Source organism: Anopheles arabiensis, chromosome 3 (assembly GCF_016920715.1).
Source record: "Anopheles arabiensis isolate DONGOLA chromosome 3, AaraD3, whole genome shotgun sequence".
NCBI classification, from domain to species: domain Eukaryota; kingdom Metazoa; phylum Arthropoda; class Insecta; order Diptera; family Culicidae; genus Anopheles; species Anopheles arabiensis.
The window spans coordinates 59,815,268-59,837,378 of record NC_053518.1 but is presented as its reverse complement, the minus strand read 5'-3'; the positions used below and the strand labels follow the sequence as shown (position 1 = coordinate 59,837,378).

Sequence of the window (22,111 nt, the reverse complement as noted above, 5' to 3'; positions counted from 1 at the left end):
CGCAGAAAACATTGGGTCTCCTAAAGAGAATTGCGATTTCTCCGATCCTATGGGTCTGAAGACTCTTTTCTGCTCTCTGGTCAGATCGATTTTGGAGTACTGCTCAGTAGACTGGTCCCTTACAGCTCGGACCCACGTGGAACGTATCGAGTGGGTGCAGCGATCGTTCACCAGGTTTGCTATATGCAAAATCCCGTGTGGTTTGTCCTCCCCCATGCCTCCTTACGAGAACAGATGTTGGCTGCTTGGAGCTACTGGAAAACCACCGTTCGCATGCCCTGACCACCGTACTGATCCCATCCCGCCGAACTGTAGTGGGCTGTAATGACCCCTTCCTTCGTGCAATTCGTCGGTTCAACTGTGTATACTCTATGTTTGATTTCAACCTTCCCTTATCCTCTTTCCGATCCTACCTCAGAACCATCCATAAGCCCGTGCTGCCTTGATTTTTGTTAGGTTAGGAACATGGCTAATAAGTATTTTAAAAGTATTGCATTGAAGGCTGTTTTATGTCATATTTTAAGAAATGTTTGCCTTTAAAGCTGCAATTTCGTCAGAAAGTCATAATTTTTGTTTATAATGTATGATAATAACATGTTTGATACCTTTTTTGTTGGGATTTTTCCTCAGTACTGTAAAATCCGTAAAAAATAAATAATTTATGATTGAATATTGATGAAACAATATAAAAATTTCTTTTTTGAAATTGTTTGTTACCAATTTCACCTTTTTAAATTAATCTAAACTTCTTTAACAAACTTCGTGAAGATTACGAAGATTATTATTATTATGTTCATGTTTCATTCTCCACCTTAAATTTGACACAATATCCTTCAAATGATCCAAACCATTATCAATATGTCATACATGATACAATCTACAATGATACTGTAGTGCGATGAATCTGATTGACAAAACATCGAACGAAATAATATTAAAAAAAATTAGTACATAAAATAAAATAAAATTATATTTAATTAACAACGCTCAAAAACACTGCGTGACACTGAACTCAAAAACAAAAATAACAAAACAAAACAAACGAATCCTTTTTTGTTTGTAAACTTGTTTTATTTTTTTAAAATATTTCTCACATTTTTCGTTGAATTTAAGGATACGCGGAGTTGAACAGAATAAGCATAAAATATATCAATTATTACAACAATAAATAAATAATAATAGTTTTTAAGGCATCAACCATCCAGGTAAGGAGTTATTACTACGGTCAACCAACTAAATAAACTCCAAAATTATTATTATTATTATTATTATTATTGATAATAAATTATTATAAAAACTAATTGATATTAATTTCATAATAAAAAGGAGATGTTTGCAATTCATTAAACAAGCTCAAGCAAAATAATTGCACATTAGGCTATTTATGACGCCATCAAACTTACAAAATATTACGGTCCCTATTCGCTTTCATAAAATAGCGACTTCAAAAGTTTTTTGTTTTTTTTTTTTTTTCTTTTATTCATATGGAACGATCAATCCACGTTTTTTTTAAAGATTTCCAAAAAAAAAAGTAGAAAACGAATATTCTTTATGAAAATCAAATTGACACATCACGTCCATGTCTCATAAGAACCAAATATGTTTAGACGCTCTGTTGTTCAATTCTTTAACTCCAATGCAATTGTGTGAAAATTTACGACTGGCATTTCAATCCCACCGAACATGCCCCACCGATTCGGAATGCACACTGTCGTCAAGAGGCGCCGGATTTTTTAAGTGCGTGGTGGGTTGCTAACGCATATTAGACGTTCATTACTAAATCGTTCCAATTCGCTACCGCTTCACGATAAGAAATTCATTGAAGGGTGAAGTACAACCCCCCGCGGAATGGATGGAAAGCAGGGTAGTTATCAGCCCCCATTATCATTAACACTAACACCAACAGAGCGTGCTTTTACAGGCAAATTTACAAATCCAAACACAGGCCAACCGATGACGTTGACGCCGAATGGAGTGTAATAGATGTGAAAAAGCAGTCAACAGCAGATGCGCATAAACTTCATCGGACACGCGCAAAACACTCCACGAAAGCCGCCAGCGGCAGGTTCGAATTTTAGTTAGTAAGTTAGACTCGTTTGGATCGGTTTGTGGCGGGTCGAGCTGATTTGAAGAGCTGCACTGTGGACGGTGCTGGTGGTGTCGTATCGTTGGTGTTGGTGAGATCATTTCACGGCCAAGAACGAAACCGCGAGTAACTAAAACGACACCAAAGTGTAAAAGATAAATGAATAAAGCACACGCAACCATATGATAAACCATTCGACCGATTATCAGAAAGAGTTTGTCAGTTTTCGTTCGGGTTTTTATACATTCGTTTGAACGCTACATTGTGGACACTGTTTAACCTTGCTTGCGTTAGAGTATGCGTGAACGGTTTGCTAGTTGTTCGTTGTAGTCGGCAAACACGAGTTATGCAACGAATTTCTTCCAAGAATTTGTATCATTTCTCAAACAACTGTTTGGGAGTGCAAGATACAAAAAGAAAGTAACGAGAAATTACAACATTGTCAAAACGCTGTGACCGGTATAAGTGTGTATGTGTGTGTAACATCGTGTAGATGGGATGTTTTTTTTTTTTCATTTGAATATTCGTCTGTTTTATTTTCAAACCCGGGCACGTGAACACCATGTGACCTGCTGACCTACATTGAGGTTGATCAGATCCGGAATACGGATGTTTGTCTAAGAAGCTGCCACATACATCTCAATCACTTATCAACCTCCTTGTCAGTCGTGAGTTAGTTGTGAATGTATAGAAATTATTTCGCTATTTGTTCTATAGCAAGAAAATAGGCAAGCAAAGGGTGCTGCAGAACAAGCTTCATCTCCATTTCCGAACTATCCTCTTGAATAAGAAAATTGCCGCAGGTTAAACAAACGTAATGTGCTGTTTTTTTTTGTTTTGTTTTTTTTTATTATCGCACTGCCAACGAATAAAATTTTCTCAAGGCGAATCGTGTTTGCGTTTCTAGTCAACAATTAAACCGAAGCGAACAGACTGCGATCCAGCACGGAACTCGCTCATTTCCGCGCGATCATTAATTCGCTCCAAATGATACTGCTATTACTGTGCATGCGCAACTACATATGCCGCGAGGTAATAAGGAAGTAGAGCAGCTGCTGACAAAAACTGCTGCCAATTGTAACTAGGATTGCATAGGAAACAATGAAATGTAGAAAAAAAAACAATGAACACTGTTAGTAAAATTAAATAGATAAAATAGGAGAAATTAAAACATAAACACAGAAAAAGACGTATCTCTGACAGTATAAGCTACATTAAATAGGATTGCAGCTCAAGTTTGCAGCTGATAACAAAAATGCCCAGGCCAAGATGACTATGATGATCATGTTATCTAAGGTTTGCTCGTATGTTAATCTTGGTCGACTTTGAAATGTACGATCACATAAAATGAATGAATTTCATGAAAGTGTTTTTCGTTATGTATTATGCATTTTATTTGATTTGATATTGCAACTTTATTTGACAATATGTTATGTTTTTCTTGAGACATTCTTACAATATATTATGTTTGCATTATGTTCATTTCAAATATTGAATTTGATGTAAACTGCTAGGACTGTATATTTATTTTATTTAATATTAGACAAAATAACCCAGCAAGCACGCAAAATAACCATGAAACATAGTTAGTGAGGTAATAAAATTCAACAGCAAGTCAGGCATACGAATCTGACTTTCAAATTTTAAATTAGTTGCTCCAGTTTAAAGTGCCATTCACTAAAGATTTGGCAGTCGTTGGGTGTAGCCTTTTCAACTAGTCGCGTCACGTGCCCCCAAATCCGGTTAACAAGGTCAGGAACAAGTATTATTTGCTTGATCAAGAAATACAAGCTCACATCCAGCCCTACACAGTTTCAACCTCCATACGTCGATTAAATAAAATAAAAAAAAGAAAACCCCAAACCGCTACATTGCTCATTAACGCCGTCAGGAGCCACTGGTTTGCGAAACAATGCCGGTGGTGGCGTTTTGCAAATGGATCGTAGTTCATTCTGCAACTAGCTACAAGCTGAACTCAAACTCGGGCGTTAAACCAATGTACCGTGCTGCTCAGGTGCAGCAGAAAGTGTCCCTTTCCTGCTACTTTGTCGCCTTGCAGAAGAATAGAATTGTTTGTAAACGCAGTCGATGCAGTTCGTGCGGCGTTTAGCGCGCGCTCAGTGACATGGTTTATGTGTTTACGCCGCACGATGTGCGATCGGTTCAACGCCGCCCGACGAGATGGCGTTAGTTTTGACGAAGTAGGGAAACCCGATTGGAGGCGTTATGTAGAGCACTTGGCATGGTGCAGCTGCGTGAAGCACAGGGAAGCTGTAGAAAAAATCTGATTGACAATGATTAATTTTCGAAAATCTTTACCTTTACTTGTTTTGTCAATGTACTAGACACAAAGGCCAAACAATAGTTTTTAAATATCATAAAATAACTCATGCGAGTTAAACAAAAACTGTGTATACTCCTTAAATCATGTAACATATAAACTCATTTATTCGAGAACAAATTGAATCAGTTTTTTTACGCTTCTTACATGCACCAGAGCAGCTGATCATTTTAGAAAAGCGAAAGTTTACTTTTGTATATTTTTTAATATGAAATACTGATTATCTGTTTTGGATAAGAATAGAAACTCATTTCACGATAAGCTACAATGAGCATGATTGAGGCATGAGAACAGCCAAGAAACCGTCACGCTTATGTATTTTTGAGCAATTTCATTGTAAAACAATTACCACTGATCATTTATGAATGGGCAAATGAATGGGCAGCAAAATGTTCAATTACAGCCCATTAGCAAGAAATTACGTTTCGTTGCGGAAAAATTAACACTTAGTTTGCATTCCCAACTGCATCCAGGCAAGGCACTTTCTAAGTGATGCCAACGGATGGTTCGTGTTTCGTGACGTTGCCAATCTTCCTAAGTGCGAACCTTCCAAGCTTCTCAACAAACTGAGCCGAATATGTGTGTGTAAACAGTTTATGTGTGTATGTACGTTCGAGCCGGCGAAAGCAATCTTCCAACACATTTACGTCCTCGTACAGGCCCGAATGTGAAAGTTTGCTTCTCAACAGTGACGCCAGCGCAAGCACGATCAACACCAGCACGCGTTGCCGAGAGCCTACGGTGACGACACGCTACGGGGGTAAGTACGACCGAGGGCATCGCAAGAGAACGACGGCTCTACAGCGGCAGAAGTAAGGCGGCCGCGGGTTGACCCTTCCGAGCATTCTTAGCGCGCACCAACACGCGAATCGCGCTACGCTTCCCGGCAACGGCGCCGTTACCTATTTTCTGCAGAATCTCTCGCATCAGTTCGCAGCGAGTCTCCGAGCGAAGACGTACGCAACGCTCGCTACCGGAGCACAAGTCCTTACCCCTTCACGATGGCTGTCGATCAGAAGCTGGAGGAGCTGATGGGATTGCTTGGTAAGTAAAGGGATGTGGTCGTGTGGTTGGTTAGTTGTGGTCAGTCGGCTAAAATGAAGTTACGGTTCAGACGGTACAAACAATTTGAAAGTGAAATCGAGTGCTCAACTTTAGTGCCCTCCAGCCTTAATACAACTCAAACAAAAGCAACAAAATCATTTTAATTCAAAGTCAACGCACCGGATAAGAACTGAACCATAAAGGAAGAAAATTAAATTCAAACAATCGTGGCAAACGTGGCTAGTGCAGTCACTACAGTCTTCAACTGGTTCTTGACTGAGCCTTGACCTTGAGAAAGTCTTTCATGCGTGGTTTTGGTGGTGTAGTCGAATGAATAGGTTTGAAGGACGATGTATACTGACTTCTAACAGATGTCATATTGGAATCAGCCGTTCTTTCTCTTGAACCGAATGTGTATGTCTACAGTAACAGGCGGCTTGTGTTCCGATTCAGCCAACTCTGTTGTTTAAAGTGTATAGCGTAAGGTGGTTCATTAACTGGTAAATCAGTTGCCATGTGCGTGTTCAGTTTGTGTCGTAAAAATATCATTATCGGTGGTTTACGTTTGTGGAATTCCCATGAATGGTTTAAAATTCTACTCACAGAAAGTGTGCGTGACATGTAGAGGCAAGCTAGAAGGTTTAGATCGATCATGATCATTCATAGGATAGTTCAGCATTTTGTTGAATTCAAAAAAATCAAATCGCTCATTTTTCCAAAGCTCCTCTTCCATCAATTCGAATTATATTTGCTAGCTGATCATACAAAATCACATTCCATGTTATTGCTTGTATCAAGGTATTTCCTATCTAACACCAAAACATTGTATATAGCTAGTGGTCAAAAGTCCATTCAATAAGCGATAAGGCTATCAATTTTGACAGTTCGAAGCTTATGTACAACTTCCGATCGTGTGATTGTAATAGAATCGTTCCTACGAGATGAAAGATCTATCAAAACGAGCACATGCAGCATTCAAAAGTGATTCCAAGTTGCTTCAGTTGCACGCATCGAAAGAATCGACAGTTAGCAGTGATGAAAATGTTGTAAATTATCTGTCCTCGTCGCAGGGCGATGTCTTATCTCCCTATCACCCGGCTGATACCGCTTGAACGCAATACCATTCACTAGCACACGGTTATTACGCGATGTATTAACGAGCTGTTGACTTTACATTACCATAAATGTGTCGTTACTCAATGCTCGCTTGTTGAACGCCCTGATCGATTGAAGTGCGAAAAAAATCCCACCCATGGTGTAAAAAACCCCACCTGAAAAAACGCACGAACAGGTAGCTTGACTTGTGGTTATAAACTGGATTCTACGACCACTTTCAGACGGGTTTTGCACATTCTGGGTTAGTCATTTGAAGCGAACAATTCAGTTGGTCAATGTCACGCGCATCTGAAAACGTACGATCACCAACAAGCAACGTTTGCTATCGGTTCTTCCTTTCGATCATTGATCATTTGTCAAGATGTGAAACTTTCACCTCCTTCCGCATACAAAGCGACTGTCTTACCGAAACTACCCATCGAAAGGCGTACGCATGTCAATTAACTTAAATTTGGCGCCAACTGTACAACATTGTCAGACGCGCGCGTGCGTTCTGTGACGAACTGAGAGCTTCTCAATTGATACTAATTGAGTTTTACGATAGCGAATTTTGGCGAAACTGGTGCCAGCATTGCCCGGTTGGCAGATGATATCGGTGACGTACTTAGTGGCAACATGTTAATAACGGAAATCAATAAGATGGTTAACTGATCTGTTCGATGGTAAACATAGAGCTACTGGTAACAAACCCATTGTGCATTTGGTTGGCGTTTACTTCCCACCGTATTTGTACGGTAGAACGTTTGCATTGCTTATTTTGATCTAGAATTAGTAAGCTCAATAATCGGTAAAGGTTTAGCAGTACGATAAGTAAGCGGTGAAGGTTTATAGAATTTATAAATAGATAACATAAGACAGTTGTAACAACAGACTGTGACCTCGAAGAGCTTTTTTGTATAAACATACATTGTTTAATTGTTTAATTGTGATGGTATATCGAGATCAAACACATGTTACCTCGCGTTCAATTATTTAATCAAGCAATGGTTGCGATCTTCAACGATGTCAAGAATGAGCAGCCAAACATGGCTGACTAATTTGGCTTATTTAACAAAAACTATGTGTAAATTTATCCTATCGAAACGTTTTAAATTTTCTGTTTCTGTCGATTTCAGGTGACTTTGGCCGGTACCAAGCATTCCAATTTGTGTTACACCTGCTAGCCGCCGTAACGGCTGGCCTGCACATGCTATCGCTAGTGACAGTTGCCGCAGTCCCAGAGCATCGCTGTTTCATAGAAGCACTAGATTCGGCGTCCGCAACTTCGAACGGAACTATTCTTCCAAGCTTCAGTCAGCTTGCAAGCTACATTCCGCTAAATGCTGATGGAGAGCTAGAATCGTGCCTGATGTACGATCCACTCGCAGCTGACAACGGTACAACTGTTTCATGTAGCTCGTACGTGTACAACAACACTTACTACCAGTCGTCGCGCACGATCGAATGGAACCTGGTATGTGACAAGCGTTGGATGGGCGCACTCGGACAAACGATCTACATGTTGGGCGTATTCACCGGTGCCGTTTGGTTGGGTGGACTTGCCGACAAGATTGGTCGCAAGAAGGTGTTTTGCTGGTCGGCACTAATGCAGCTGATTCTCGGTGTGGCCGTAGCTTTCACGCCAGAATTTATCTCTTTCCTGGTGTTGCGTTATCTGTACGGAATATTCGGCAGTGCGGGAAGCTACATCACCGGGTTCGTGCTGACGATGGAGCTGGTTGGACCGAGCAAACGTACTCCCTGTGGCATCTCCTTCCAGGGAGCATTTGCCGGTGGCATCATGCTGGTTGCTGCCTGGGGTGCTCTAATTCCCGACCGAATGATCCTGCAGGTGGTGTATGGTTTGCACGGGCTACTGCTGGTGGCGCACTGGTGGATCATGGACGAGTCGCCCCGCTGGCTATGGATGCAGGGTCGCAAACGAGAAGCAGTCAATATTGTTGATCGAGCAGTTCGCATGAACGGACGTGGCATGAACGTGGACAAGGAGTACTATCTTGTGGAAGACAAGACTGCGTACACCGAGGAGGCGAGTGCTACATCGGCAGGACTTGCCGATCTTTTCAAAACACCGAATTTACGCAAGATGACGTTGAACGTGTGCCTATGCTGGTTCGCAAACTCGATCACATACTACGGTCTATCGCTGAGTGCTGGCAAGCTGAGCGGTAATCCGTTCCTCATACTGTTCTTGATGGGTCTGGTAGAGTTCCCGAGCTACATCTCCATCAGCTATCTGCTAGACAAGTTAGGTCGCCGTTCCATCACAAGCTCGCTGATGATCGTCGGTGGTATTTGCTGCATCGTAGCGGCATATCTGACGCGGGGCAGCACCGAATCCACATCGATTGTCATGTTCGGTAAACTGTTCATTGCTGGTTCGTTCGCCGTCATCTACAACTACTCGGCCGAACTGTTCCCAACCGTTGTGCGAAACTCCGCCATGGGACTTGGTTCGATGTGCGCTCGTTTGGCTGGTGCCATGACGCCCATGATCACACTGCTCGATTCATTCGATCCGAAGATCCCAGCCGTGATCTTTGGTGTGATATCGCTGATTTCAGGCACTTGGGTCCTGTTCCTGCCCGAAACTATGGGTAAACCTATGCCGCAGAGCTTGATGGATGGAGAAAACTTTGGCCGTGGAGATACTGCCTTCTCGAGCTGCATGGGTCGCAACAAAACGCATACAGAGGACTTTCCTCCACCTCAACAGATGGTGCCACTCCGGAAGAATAGCCGATAAACTGTACTTCTGTGTGATTTTAAGCGGGGAGTGTAAAAATGAGAGTAGAGATTTGTTTAGTTATGTAAGAAACAGATTAACCTCAAATACAGCATTTGCAGGCCTTTAAATGTATTGAAAGTGAAATTGCTTATTGTGTTTCGATAGCGTGTCCTGTATTAAGTAAAGAATGGGCCTACGTGATTTAAACATCAACTAAAATATCACAACATTGAATCAATACCCACAGAATACGTGTAAATATTTTTACAATCCATGTGTTCATATATTTATGATGCGTTCTTCTATATAATTTCGTTCAATCACTGGTTACTAGTTGTATAAATCGATTATGTCTTCCACACTGGATATAGTACCTGTGATCAAGAGATACAAACCAAACAATGCCATCAGACCGTTTTTTACCAGGCGCCACTTCATCCATCCAAAATCTCCCGGCCAGCGGTAAATTGTGTCTACAATGATTGGAAACCACAACGCAAGGATAGGATTGAAAACAGCACCAATGAATCCAACGAAGGTTCCAATATCCGGAACACCGCAAGCAATGCCTACGATACCGATAAGGTACAACAGTCTTATGCCTGTTTGAGCTGCAACATGCCATTTCGGCGGTACACGATCATGTACCCTTCGCCAAACTATTTCAATGGGAACGTAGAAAAATATTCCTATTGAGAATAGGATGGCCACTGCTGACAATACTTGTATAACCATCGCTAAGCTGAAACGGAGGAAAATTACTACAATATTTGAACGTACGTCATCGCCAGCTGAGCATACTTACTCCTCTTCTTGGGGAAAGTTTAGCGTTATTGAGCCTTGAATTTTATCGCCATACCGGAGGTAGCCTGCTACACCAATAAAACTGTACAAAATGGCCAAGCATATGTTGTTAACGTTTACTATTCCAGGGCATCCAAGGTAGTGTTCCGGGTGTTTCATTTGATTGGACACGGGGAATATGAGAGATGTTGCATCAAATGCAAAGTATGCAGCGCTGTAATAGTTGATTTAAAGTTAACCCAACGGCAGACCGCATAACAGTGCTTCTTTTCGCATTTAACATACCCGAGGAAAGTTGTCAACGAATTGAAAGATGGAAATAAGTCTTGGTCGTCGAATGAGAGTGGCTCTTTGAATATGTAATACAAGGATATGACGACATTTGCAAATATCAATGTTGTGGCTATAGCTGAGAATGGGACGAGATATTTAATTTCCCTGACCTGGGTTATTCCAATGGCTGGTACAGCGGCTAGTAGAATATAAATTCGGACATCCCAGTCCAGATCCGTACGAGCATTGATAACGTCGTGTAGGGTCGAGCCAACAAACACCATGTAGATCATTGATGATATCGGTATCATCAGAAAGTAGTCTACAATATTCCTGTTTAGGGCAAATATTGAATTGTCAAATAGCGAATGTTATAACAATTATTGGTCGTTAAATACTCACTTAAATATTTTCCCCAATGGTCGTATTCTAGGTGAACCCAAAGCACAAGCATGATCCAGAGTTTCTGCAAAGCTTAGCATAGGTATACGTTCTCTTTTACATATTTTGTAAGCGGTGTCAACCTATAATCGAAAAATAAACATATATTATCAATAATTTGATCTGCTCCCGCACTTATGTAAGCTTTGCTCACCAACAAATGAACACAGTGCGAGTAGAGCATTCCTAACAGAAACGTTCCGATAATGCCAAAAACCAGTCCACCATTTCGAATAGCAAACGGCATCGATAGGATTCCTACACCCATGGCTCCCTTCATAACGTGTACGAATGTGCCAAACGTGCTGTAAAAAATTCAGCCGTAATTTATGAAATATTCACGCACGTGATGATAGACAGCTCACGAGTTTGGTTTGCTGATCGTTCGATGCTTGTAGGGATCATAGTCGTCCTGAGTATCATCATCAGTTCCCAGTTCAGCTAGCGTGTCCTTTGAGGTTGCGTTAATGGACATGGTGAGGCTGCAAGACACCGAAACTGGACACAAGTAAATTTGGGCCACAATGCGTAGGCAGCAACGTTTCACTTTTGACTGATCGTAATAGTCTATCAACCGAATGATAACCGTTGTGTAAGATACCGCGCCCCAGAAAAAGAGATACAGGTTTATTTCAGAGATTAAATGGAGTTGAGTTTAACGTAACAGGAAGGCTATACTATGATGAACTAGCAACATTCAATCAATGGAACATCAATCAATGGATGCTTGAAATAAAATTGTTTTATCTGTAAAGTACCTTTTTGAGTCTAATTCCTATTCCGGTTTCTGGAGTGATTTTGCTTGTATGGGTTAATGCCAATGTTTACGCACACATGCATAATGTGTTTAGATGCCTTTCAATATAGCGTGATATTATTATCGCAGGTGTATTTTTAACAATTGTGCCTTTAAATGTATTGGACTGAAAATGCGGCATTATTTAATGTGAATAAATACTTGCAGTTTCAATTTTGTTGGTGACACCAATGGAACGTGTTTTGCAATGAAATCGTAATTTCTAATTAAGTTTAATTCATTTGGCAATATTTGATACCGTCTGTTCTTGTCATGTATTTTGTTAAATATTGAATGTTTTGTTTTTTTATATGTAAAAACAATATTCATGTACCAGAATCTGGATGTTTAATGATTTTGAAATATTTCATGAAATTTCATAGTTCACTGCAGAACATCTAATTTCACATATAGATGGCGTTACACTACGTTTCATTGAGTCCCCGATAAACAATTTGAGATCGTTTGGGTGGCCACAAAAATCAGCGATGCATCGATGTGTTGTCATATTTTGGAGTAGTATAAGATGTGCTCCTTAACTCATTTTCTTACGCCCGTAGACATCTGGTTTGGTTGTGTATTCGCAAGGTAACTCATGAATCTAAATAAGGGCTGGATCAGTTGGTAATGCAATATTTACAGTAAAGTATTTGTGATGCCGGTAGGCCCATTGCAATTGAATATAGTATTCGTCAGAATTTCCTCCAAAATTGATGCTTTTGTAGAGGTCTAAGAGAACAACGATGGTAAAGGGGGGTCTTGAAAACAGAAAAAAATCAAGTTATGATTACATTGCTGAACTATGTAACAGAAGAAAACATTAGGATTCTGTCAAAAAATCGTTATTGAGGTATTTGCGGCGATTTTGTGTGATTGGATCAGTTTCGAGAAGTTACTCACTGAGTTGCTAAGGCTAAGGCTAGGGAGTTTGAAAATATGTTTTGAAAATATTGTTACATATTTTAGTTTGGATTATGAAAACACACAAAACTTGCGAGGAAGAACTTTTTTGAATAATTTTAGTCATCTAAAACATTGCAGGTTGATGATTATCCTTATTAAACTTAAAAAATCTTTAAAAAGTTCTACAAAACGTTTATTTTTTATTATTTAACAATTGTATTTTTAGTAGAGCTTCCTGAAATATACTATTTATATTTTTGGAAGATTTTTAAATGAATGAATTATTATAAAACAACTATTTTGTGATGTGTCATTATAGTTATGGTGCGGGTTATGGTGCCTTAGTTCGTTTTTTTTGTAATAAGTCTTGTAATAGTTGTTTTAAAAATATGAAAAATTATACAAAAACGTAAAATAGCATTTTGTACAAATCGTACATTTACTGTTTTTATCTATCTCTTCCTGATTTTCCGCAAATGGGCAAAAATGAATGCCTGTACATTTACGGTAGGTAGTGTAGTTTTCATCGTACAAATCAGAGATTTTCAAACTTTTTGCAGCATTTCCCCCATGTAGGGTGCATGTAGGATATTATTCCTCCCTCACAAGTTCATGAGCGGGGGAGAGCGCTGGTCTTAATAATTAGTATTTAGATTAACTAAAACTATGTAATTTTTTTATTTTGCCATTCGGTGATAGTTCGTTCTGCAGGGTTTTATAATAATGTAGTCAAATAGGTTATTCACGTAGGGAAATGTTTCGTAAGTTGAATAGCGCTGGCATTTTGTAGAGGTTTGCATGTAATGGAATTGCTCAACCGAAGCTGCGAGGGCGCTGAGACTATGAAGTTGTATGGAGTACAAAGTCTCATGCGAGCTCGCAGACTGCTCGAATTTGTTGTAATGCTTTTTTTTGTAATAAAGTAATTTAAAAATAAAATCGAATGATGTTGCACTGGATTACGATACATTTTCTGTGTGTTATATAACTTTTTGTTCTATTTATTGCAGTGCTCCAGTATATTATCGAACTTGAAATGATACAAAAGCAGAAATTGAAGCATGTCATTAGTTGCTGTATCTTGATTCATAATTTGTATGAAAGTCAATCAAAACAATAAGATATTTAAATTTAATCTTTACTGATTATGCAACGACCTATTGAAGCTATTGCTTCATTTTTATGCAACTAGCAAGCCACAACAAAACTATTTACAGATGTTCCAATCAACCTTTAGTGTTTTCCAGCATCATAATCAATGAATATATAAACTTATGAATCTGAAAATATATTTATACATCGAAAATATTAATATATTTTATTGTATACTGAATGACAATAAATAATGTAAAAAATTATTATCATTTACAATACCTGCAAAAACGCCGTAATGTTTAAGGGTAACGTGGCTGCCATCAGCATTTTCGGTTTTTGCGACATCATTAGCACCATTTTCATGAACTTCATGTCTCGAACATAGAGTTTATCCCAATGGATGGCACCAATTTTCAACGTGAGAGCATCGGTCTGCAAGAAAACACTACAGATAAAGTCAAAGATTCAAGACTGTTGTCTCGTTTTACAACTCCAACCTTAAGTTCGAGGCTGGTTCCAAGAAAGCAAATGTAAAATATTTGAACCGATCCAAGAAACACAATAGCAGCCCCCGGATACCAATCCAGCTGTAAATGGACCCAGAAAGTAAAGATGTTTTACCAAGAATAGTAAACAGAAGACAAATTTTAAACAAAATGATACTTACCAAAACCAATCCCAGCACCGAGATAACCATAGTTGGAACCGTTGAGATGAGCGTTACAAAGTGGTATGGATTCAAAAAGTCTACAAGTTGCTTTAAGTAAGTTCGATGGTGCTGATACTGCCGTATGATCTCAACTATTTTATCTCGGATCGTATCGAGGCTCTCATTACGTTCAAGCTGTTCATTCAGTTCTTCTGTGATAGTCATCAGGACGTCCAGTTGGCCGTACGCAGTCAGTAGATTGTAGATGGTAGTGATGTCAGACCCAACCGTGATGATCCAATAGTAAATGGCCATTATAAGCTGAATGCCATAGTTGGCATAGTACCCAGCCAATGTGTTTGCATCTATGAAGGGCATGACAAATCCAAACGGCAGTATGCGATCTGCCAGAAATATCGACGACAAACCAGGAATGCTCATTGCTGTTATCACTAATAGAAGATATACTAGAACAGTCACTTTAATCACGATGTAAATAAGACTGGCATTATCGCACAGCACACGCTTGACTGCAATACTTTGACCCATCATATGTTGATAGTAACGATGATTGATCTCGTACAAATCAACGACTCGCTGACGAGTTATAATAAAGCTGTATATTTTCATAATGGCCTGCAAACAGAGATTACAGTGTTTTATTCAGCAAAACTGTAGAAATGTACTGCTTTTATTTTACCTGACAGCAAAATCCAAATGTAGCAATGCAGTAGATTAGCTTAATAATATCGTGGCGCGATTTATACGACGAAATTAACACACTCACAACGTAGAGCACCAAGTTGCTGATACCGAAGATAAAGAAGAAGTTGACGAAAGAATGCTTGCGCTTGAAAAAAGACACTCCCATTGATTTGTTAAAGGACTCAATTCCCGCAGTTAAATCCATGCTGCCTTGCAAAGGATCTGGCGCAGAGTAGTGAAAAAAGCTATGCTTCTTTAGCCTCCGTAGGAACTCCATGGTGAACTGATAACAACTCCACGTATAAACTTTTATTTATATGCTATACGCCTGCCATTTTCTTTTCATTAAATAATTGTCTGACAATTTAATTGATCTTAAACGACAGCAGCTGGCAGATTCCCCGATTAAAAGAATACTAGCTGCTTACTGAACAGAGGTATGTCGTATTCCTGTTTTCCGAAAGGTGTGCACACTTATCAAGCACTTTGAACAGATTTCTTTATAAATTATAAATTCACAAGTACTGTCAATTTGATATTATATTGAGAAATTTTATTGATTTTTCAACAACGATATTAAGACTACACTACACTGCAATACATATTCTTAGGAGAAGAAAGGTATGCGTTCAAAGAGTGAAGGATATATTCAACGAATAGCAATGGTCATTTACCTAAAATCAATAAGTACTCTTCGTACCTGTGGCGTACTGTGGTGTGGTATTTATCACAAAGGTTAAATTTTACGACAAAGTTTCAGAAATAATACTCCCACTGGAGTGAAACCGTCCATGAAGTGCCGTTTAGTTCGACGAATGTAGCAGCAAATGTGAAACATATCGTTGATCCTTCATATCAGGGATGTACTTTGGTGCGAAGGAAAATAACAGATTGTTATGAAACTGCGAGACACTTTTATGGGTCCACGTTAACGGCTCGAGATAAAAGCTGGCAGCATTCATTCACCCATGGTACGGTAGAGTTTTTGCCAGCATATTAAAACATATCGTACTGATATGCTAAGTGCTAGTCATCCCAAGTGTCCAAACAGGATTATGGTATTAATAAATATACATGGCATCATAAAAAGCATTCCGATCGAAGAGTTCGATACCGCTCGTGAGTGTTTGTGTGATGTTTTTGAATGCAGTCAGCGAAAATGTATATAGTTTTTACAGACAGTACAGATTCTCAAGTTACATAACATTTTATCAAAGCAAACACAGCAACCAGCTTATTTTAACAATAAACGAAAATCTTATACGTTGAATGATGGTAAAATAAATTAATAGCGCCTGTACTAATAAGTTCACTTTCCCCAACACATTGTCTGAGAGAGGTCCAGCCGGTAAAACACTTCCTTTATTAAATTCTTGCCTCGCTTAACATTGACCGGACAGAATCAAATTAAGTGCTAAGCACGATTGTTTTGCTCTAGTTTTAGCAGAGTATGAAAATCGCTACCTTAAGGCTGGATTACTTTCATACCTTCCTGCTGTAATCATTCTGTGTAAAAGAGCAGAATTCGTGGAAAAATGTATTCATAAAGCTGGCGTGAGAAAGAACAAACGTTATTAATTGTGTTTTACGCACAAGTATCTAACAATTGAGGGTTGTCAATAAAACTATTCGTCTCTTGCACATCAAATATACTTCAAACTACATCGTTGAGCTCTTTTTGGTTTATTCATTGTAAATAAATTTTGGAAAAATTCAAAGAGAATTTTTTATCCTGAAAATATAATAAATATAACAAATACAATTAACACGAACACGATCATATCAGGCTTTAAAAAAGTTATTGCATGCATCTTCCTTTTTCGGAGCATTGAAGATTACATATCAACACCGCAAATTACCGAAAATTAACCTCTCGAGGGTGTATTAAACTGCAGGATAATGTTTGAAGACAAATTAAGATTGCGTGTAACAAATTCATTTTCACCATTTCATCAATCATTTTAACGTATGCATAAAAAATGGACAAAAATTTACCTCTTTTTACAAGGATAACGACGGCTTTAAAGAAACGTTAATTGCACTTTAAATAATAGTATCCATGCGTTAGTAGACAAAATTTGAAACCTCTATAAGTCAAAATCTAACTGTGATGACCACAAAAGTAAAAAAAAAAAATTGTTCAGGAGCGTGCGTGATCAAAGAACGGCACCCCGTAGTATCTAAAACAGACTCCGTGCAGCAGTTTGTGGACGTCGTATAATCCAGCATCTACAACATCTTGGCACTATTAGACAATAACCAGAGCATCGAAAGAACGGCCGGTTCCGAATAGCCGACGACCCTGTGCGACTTTAGGTTCCAATAGAAGCTGAAAATGAATATTGGTGGACATGTTCCTACATTGCTGCGCTAGCTTGCCCAGGAGGTCGATGCAACCGGCCAAACAGTGAAATAGTACCTGAAGAACATGAACAAACATATCAGGAAGCAGAAATCGCGTCCACTGGCAGAAATGCGCCCATTTTATGTGAATTTTAGCAGAATGTCGATGTGACACTCTTGTCCAACTGGTTCAACATCCCGGAACTGTGTCCCATCGAATTTTTCTGGTTAAATATAATGCAAAAGCTCTACAGTATTTCCCCGAGCTACGCGACACTTGAGTTGCGCGAATTCGAATTACGGGAATTTTTATTTTTGACACTTTATATGTTACACAAATAAAAAACAAAATACTCTTCACGAATTGCATTTAATAAGTAAAAAATTACGTAAATGAACTAAATTCAATAAAAAAAATCATTATTAATCAAGTATATTTTGGGTGTAAAACGTGATATTCGACATTCGCGAAAATCCGAGTAACGCAAATGTCTCCGGAACGCATTATTCGCGCAACTCAGGAAAAACTGTACTCCATTAATTTGGCCACGAAAATTTAAGAGGAATTGATAAAAATCGACGTATGTCTTAGAAACATACCTGCACTATTTAATTTTCCCATTTATTAGTTTAGTTTAGTCATTTATTTAGTTTTGCAAGTAAGCATACATATTTACCTTTTAAAGGATGATATAAAGATATTGGTTATTTTTACAGCTTCTTTACAGTTTTTTATACAATATTTGTTTATGCAAACGTGTTTGCATAGTGACGTAGTCTAAATGAGTTTGCTGTTTTTCTCCCTTTTAGAGTGTACGAAGGATTTTATTCACGAGCAGTGGGTAGGAGGAGGCCTCTATTGGAAGAATACACCTTATTTTAAAAAAGATCTAGACTTTATTTGTTTACTAAAATTGATCTTACGCTTTCCTTTTTCTTGACGCTATTCACATAATTATCAAACCAATGTACAGGGCGGCGTCATATATGTCAGAAATTTCGTTTATGTAATAAAAAAAGAAATAAATTTGATTTTGATTGTTTCTCTTTGGAATCGATTACAATAGCATCTTTTTAGTACTAAACTTGCATTTTACTTAATTTATTTCATTTCAACCTTTGCAATGTTTGTCAATGTGGCAAATGCTTAATTTGTAGTTGTTAGCGACATGAATCAATTATAGTTTACTAAAAAACTGAACTGAACAGTAAGTGTACGTTTTGCACGATAAATTGTAAACAAGGTAATCTGTCCAAATACACAGATACAGAAAACACAATACAGGGGCACTCAAATCAGTGTATCAATTTTACGATACCAACCTGTGTATGTGTTTTCATAAACAGCATAAACAAAAGCTCTTATAGTATGCATTGCCTCATGTGAAGGTTAGACTAGAATATAGTCCTCGAGTATTTTGATTCTTGATATCAATATATCAATATTTGCCACTCGTTCAACAAAATAAAATAAGTTGACTGTTTTATAACCCAAGCCGATAACCTCTTCCCACCATGTTTAGCAGAACTTTACGCGTCTTTTTTCCTACGGGCTGTAAATCCGCCTCTGGGTATCCTGGATGTCTTAGCGAGATATTTTACTGCAATTTTTAATTTCAAGATTTTCTGAAAATTTTAGTTACACTGATTCACAACGACTAGTCAATTTTTCAAGATAATTGTTTTTCATATGACTTAATGAAAAATTTACATTGTTTCTCATATGATTTAAAAAAGTTAGTATAATTTCTGGACTCAGTTCAGTCTAAATGTATCTCATATTAACTGGCTTAAAGATCGATCATAAATGAATACATTTGTTGGTACTGTGGAACCAGTTAAGCACCCTTTTGTAATCACAAAGTTTTACAACCTGTTCTGTATCACAGTCCACGCAAAATAAGGGAGTGGTAATTTTAGTAACCCAACAAAAGAGGTATCTTGTAGACAGAAAGATGATGATGTTTAAACGCTTGGGATCGGTTTGCATAAAACATGAGCAATTCGAACCGAAATCATGATCAAAGTTTCATGATATCTAGCATCCGCAAAAGTGACCTTTTTGGTGAAATTAGGGTTTTTCCATGCTCATAATGAACATGACTATTTGTGCTTTGAGCTTTGAGAAAATGTTCATCAAAACACACATTGATATTTTAATTGTAAAGCCTTATTTTTGGTGTGAATTTTTTGAGGCGTTGTGATGAAATATAATATGATTCTTCTGTTAATTGATTTTTGTCCAGTCCTTCGAAAATATCATACGTCTTATTAATTTCTTGGTACCATAAATATCGTTCTAGCATACACGCTTCACCAGCGACATTTGTAATACGAACCGAAGATTGTGAGCATGTCATTAATTCAACTTTGTAAGCATGCACGCACAAGAGAACAAAAGCAAGAAGCTACCTGCTTAAATCAACTTTTTCGTACTGTGTGTAAGGAAATAGACAAGAATTGAATTTCAACCCACACAATTAAGATGTTTTATTCGTGGAATCCTGTCACTGACTACAGATAACTGTTCCGGTTAAAATTGATTTTAGCTGATAGATCTACATATTTGTTTACTAATGAACATTCCATTTTCTTGTCGCAATGGCACTTTGCAAAGCCGTTTATTCAAATTTAATATGGTAAAATCTACTGTTGTGAATTATCATTGAATTTGATCTAAATACGCACATTAAGTATGTCGACCTAATTTAATGATAATTGATTTGACTTTTTGTGTTAATCCGTAGTACAGTCAAACATCTCCTATCCTGGTATGTAAAATCTTGTCACACAAAAGAAACTAAACCCATTATGATGTTAAGGCATACCTACATTTCCTAGATCAACAACCGTAGCGTGCAATTGTGCAAGAAAGATGAATGACAAAGTTTGTATCTTATATTCCTCTTGGTGTAACTATTTAACCAGAAACTCCAGCCATGCTACAGATAGACGATACAAACAACATCCAAGATTCAAGATTAACCGTGACTTAAAGATGATGTGTATTATTTCTTGCGTAAAACAATGTGGCGGAATGTCTACAGAATTGAACAAACGTATGGAAACACTTGTCTGTTATCACAGCAGAATTGAATACAAGTGAAAACAAGTTTGATTAAATAGAGTTAATTCTCACCAGTTATTGTTGAACAGTAGTATTTATTTTCATTTTTCCATCATCTCTCGTTCGTAGCTTGGACACTTATTCGAGTTTAGTTGAACGCCGTCTATCCGGTACGCGACTTGCTCGGTAATTTGAATAACACGAATAATATGTTCAAGTATATTTTTTACCTCAAATTTGAATTTTGAATTTTAGCCTTTTTGTTTTCAAAATGTGTTATGATAACAGTTTTTTGTCTTTAAATATCCTGCTTGGCACGCAACGTCACTTTTGTATTGAACTGTCATTTCTTAACAGCACGCATATAGGGACAGCCAAATAAATGGAACCCAGCTTAAAGGCATTCTGTTGCACATTGATTATTTACTTCAGTCTATTTCGTTGAAGTACGACGTTCGGGAAGTGAAAGCTTGTCGGAGATGAAACATTCATGTGGGTTGAAGAATTCACCATGGGCTAATAGTGAAGTTTCTAAACCAGTTATCTAAGTCTTATCTAAGTGGTAGTAATAGTGTACGGTTTATTTGTCCATAATATAGTATTGTGCAAACAAAATGCAACTTAACTATGGATTAACGGGCTCAAAACTTATCATTCCTCATTATTTAAAAACTTTTCTAGCTTTGCAATGTCAAAATGCTTCACTATATTGGTGTTTTGGAAAGTAAAGAGGGAAAATGTTTTTACACTTCTCCGACAAAAACAAAATTATATCCTAAGCTTAATTCTATGTCCCATATCTATCGTAGTCTATGTAGATCATCATTCTGATCTGTTCGGGAAATCTCGATTGATTGTTGCTAAACTATTAGTAAATTTGTTATTTAATTTGGTGATGAATGAAGTGCCTATGCCAGTCTTATCTAAAATTTGTGTCTTAAATACATTTTTCGATTGATGTCTAATATGATAAGAGTAAGAAAAAAACATAACGTAAGCCACCTATCGTTTTTTGATGTCATTGACTTTCATTGACAAACATTTTCAAAAGCTCAAAAAGCTGTTGTTTTTTTCAGTTTTAAAAAGGTATAATTTTTATGTAAACCCGGTGTGTACGGCAATGTAAACCCGGTTACATTATTGGCACATTTGTACCGATTTTACGATGTTGTGCAGATTGAATCCAATTTTAAACTATGTTTAAACTATTTATTAAAATGTTTCCATTGTTTCTTAAAAAAATACTTTTTACCAATTATATTTTGTAGTGAATGGCTTATAGATGAAGTAACATTTATATATAAAAACTAATGTTAAAATTCTCAGTCTTCAAATCCTCGAGTGTGCTAAGTTCTAGGATCTTTCTGTACAAATTTAACTAGTCAAGTTCATGACAAACTCTGAGATGTAGGAAGTGAGTTCATTGTGAAGGAAACATTAATTACCACTCTGAAAATCACTCTTCTGCACCTCTGACAGAACTATCCCCATTCTCTTTGGTCGACTGAAAAGTTTTCTTTACGCGAAAAGATGGGTGCCATTATACTGAAGAAAGTCTCAACGACCTACATCAATTATAATTAGCCTTCATGACAGTGCTGTACAGTGATGGTATGTTACTAATCGATGTTAATGTACTAGCAATTACTTTGGGAACAATCTTTAGTAACTATAGCTTGATCCAGTACACCGAAAACGTGTTTACTATTATTATGAATAA

The 22,111-nt window shown here is 37.8% G+C and overlaps 3 protein-coding genes across 8 annotated transcripts; 1 reads left to right on the top strand and 2 right to left on the bottom strand.

Annotated features, from left to right (window-relative positions):
- The first annotated feature begins 2,085 nt into the window (after window positions 1-2,085).
- On the top strand, window positions 2,086-9,459 carry LOC120901358 (organic cation transporter protein). Of its 6 annotated transcripts, none has more exons than XM_040309221.1 (3): window positions 2,086-2,177; window positions 4,901-5,471; window positions 7,703-9,459. In XM_040309221.1, exons 2-3 carry the CDS (start codon window positions 5,429-5,431, stop codon window positions 9,331-9,333), a joined length of 1,674 nt encoding a protein of 557 aa, XP_040165155.1. In that variant the 5' UTR covers window positions 2,086-2,177; window positions 4,901-5,428; the 3' UTR covers window positions 9,334-9,459. The 6 variants fall into 6 exon arrangements, with proteins under 6 accessions (XP_040165155.1, XP_040165156.1, XP_040165154.1 ...); XM_040309222.1 differs by having other exon boundaries at window positions 2,091-2,234; XM_040309220.1 differs by having other exon boundaries at window positions 2,091-2,304.
- Window positions 9,460-9,590: 131 nt separating this feature from the next.
- LOC120901359 (proton-coupled amino acid transporter-like protein CG1139) lies at window positions 9,591-11,516 on the bottom strand. Its single transcript, XM_040309226.1, has 6 exons — window positions 11,199-11,516; window positions 10,988-11,138; window positions 10,795-10,916; window positions 10,405-10,725; window positions 10,121-10,333; window positions 9,591-10,057 (listed from the first exon to the last, which is right to left on the bottom strand). Exons 1-6 carry the CDS (start codon window positions 11,306-11,308, stop codon window positions 9,646-9,648), a joined length of 1,329 nt encoding a protein of 442 aa, XP_040165160.1. The 5' UTR covers window positions 11,309-11,516; the 3' UTR covers window positions 9,591-9,645.
- Window positions 11,517-13,656: 2,140 nt separating this feature from the next.
- On the bottom strand, window positions 13,657-14,904 carry LOC120903186 (odorant receptor 67d-like). The gene is made up of 4 exons (XM_040312449.1): window positions 14,295-14,904; window positions 14,125-14,214; window positions 13,907-14,059; window positions 13,657-13,812 (listed from the first exon to the last, which is right to left on the bottom strand). The coding sequence occupies exons 1-4, from the start codon at window positions 14,826-14,828 to the stop codon at window positions 13,759-13,761; spliced, it is 831 nt and encodes a 276-aa protein (XP_040168383.1). The 5' UTR covers window positions 14,829-14,904; the 3' UTR covers window positions 13,657-13,758.
- Window positions 14,905-22,111: the final 7,207 nt, after the last annotated feature.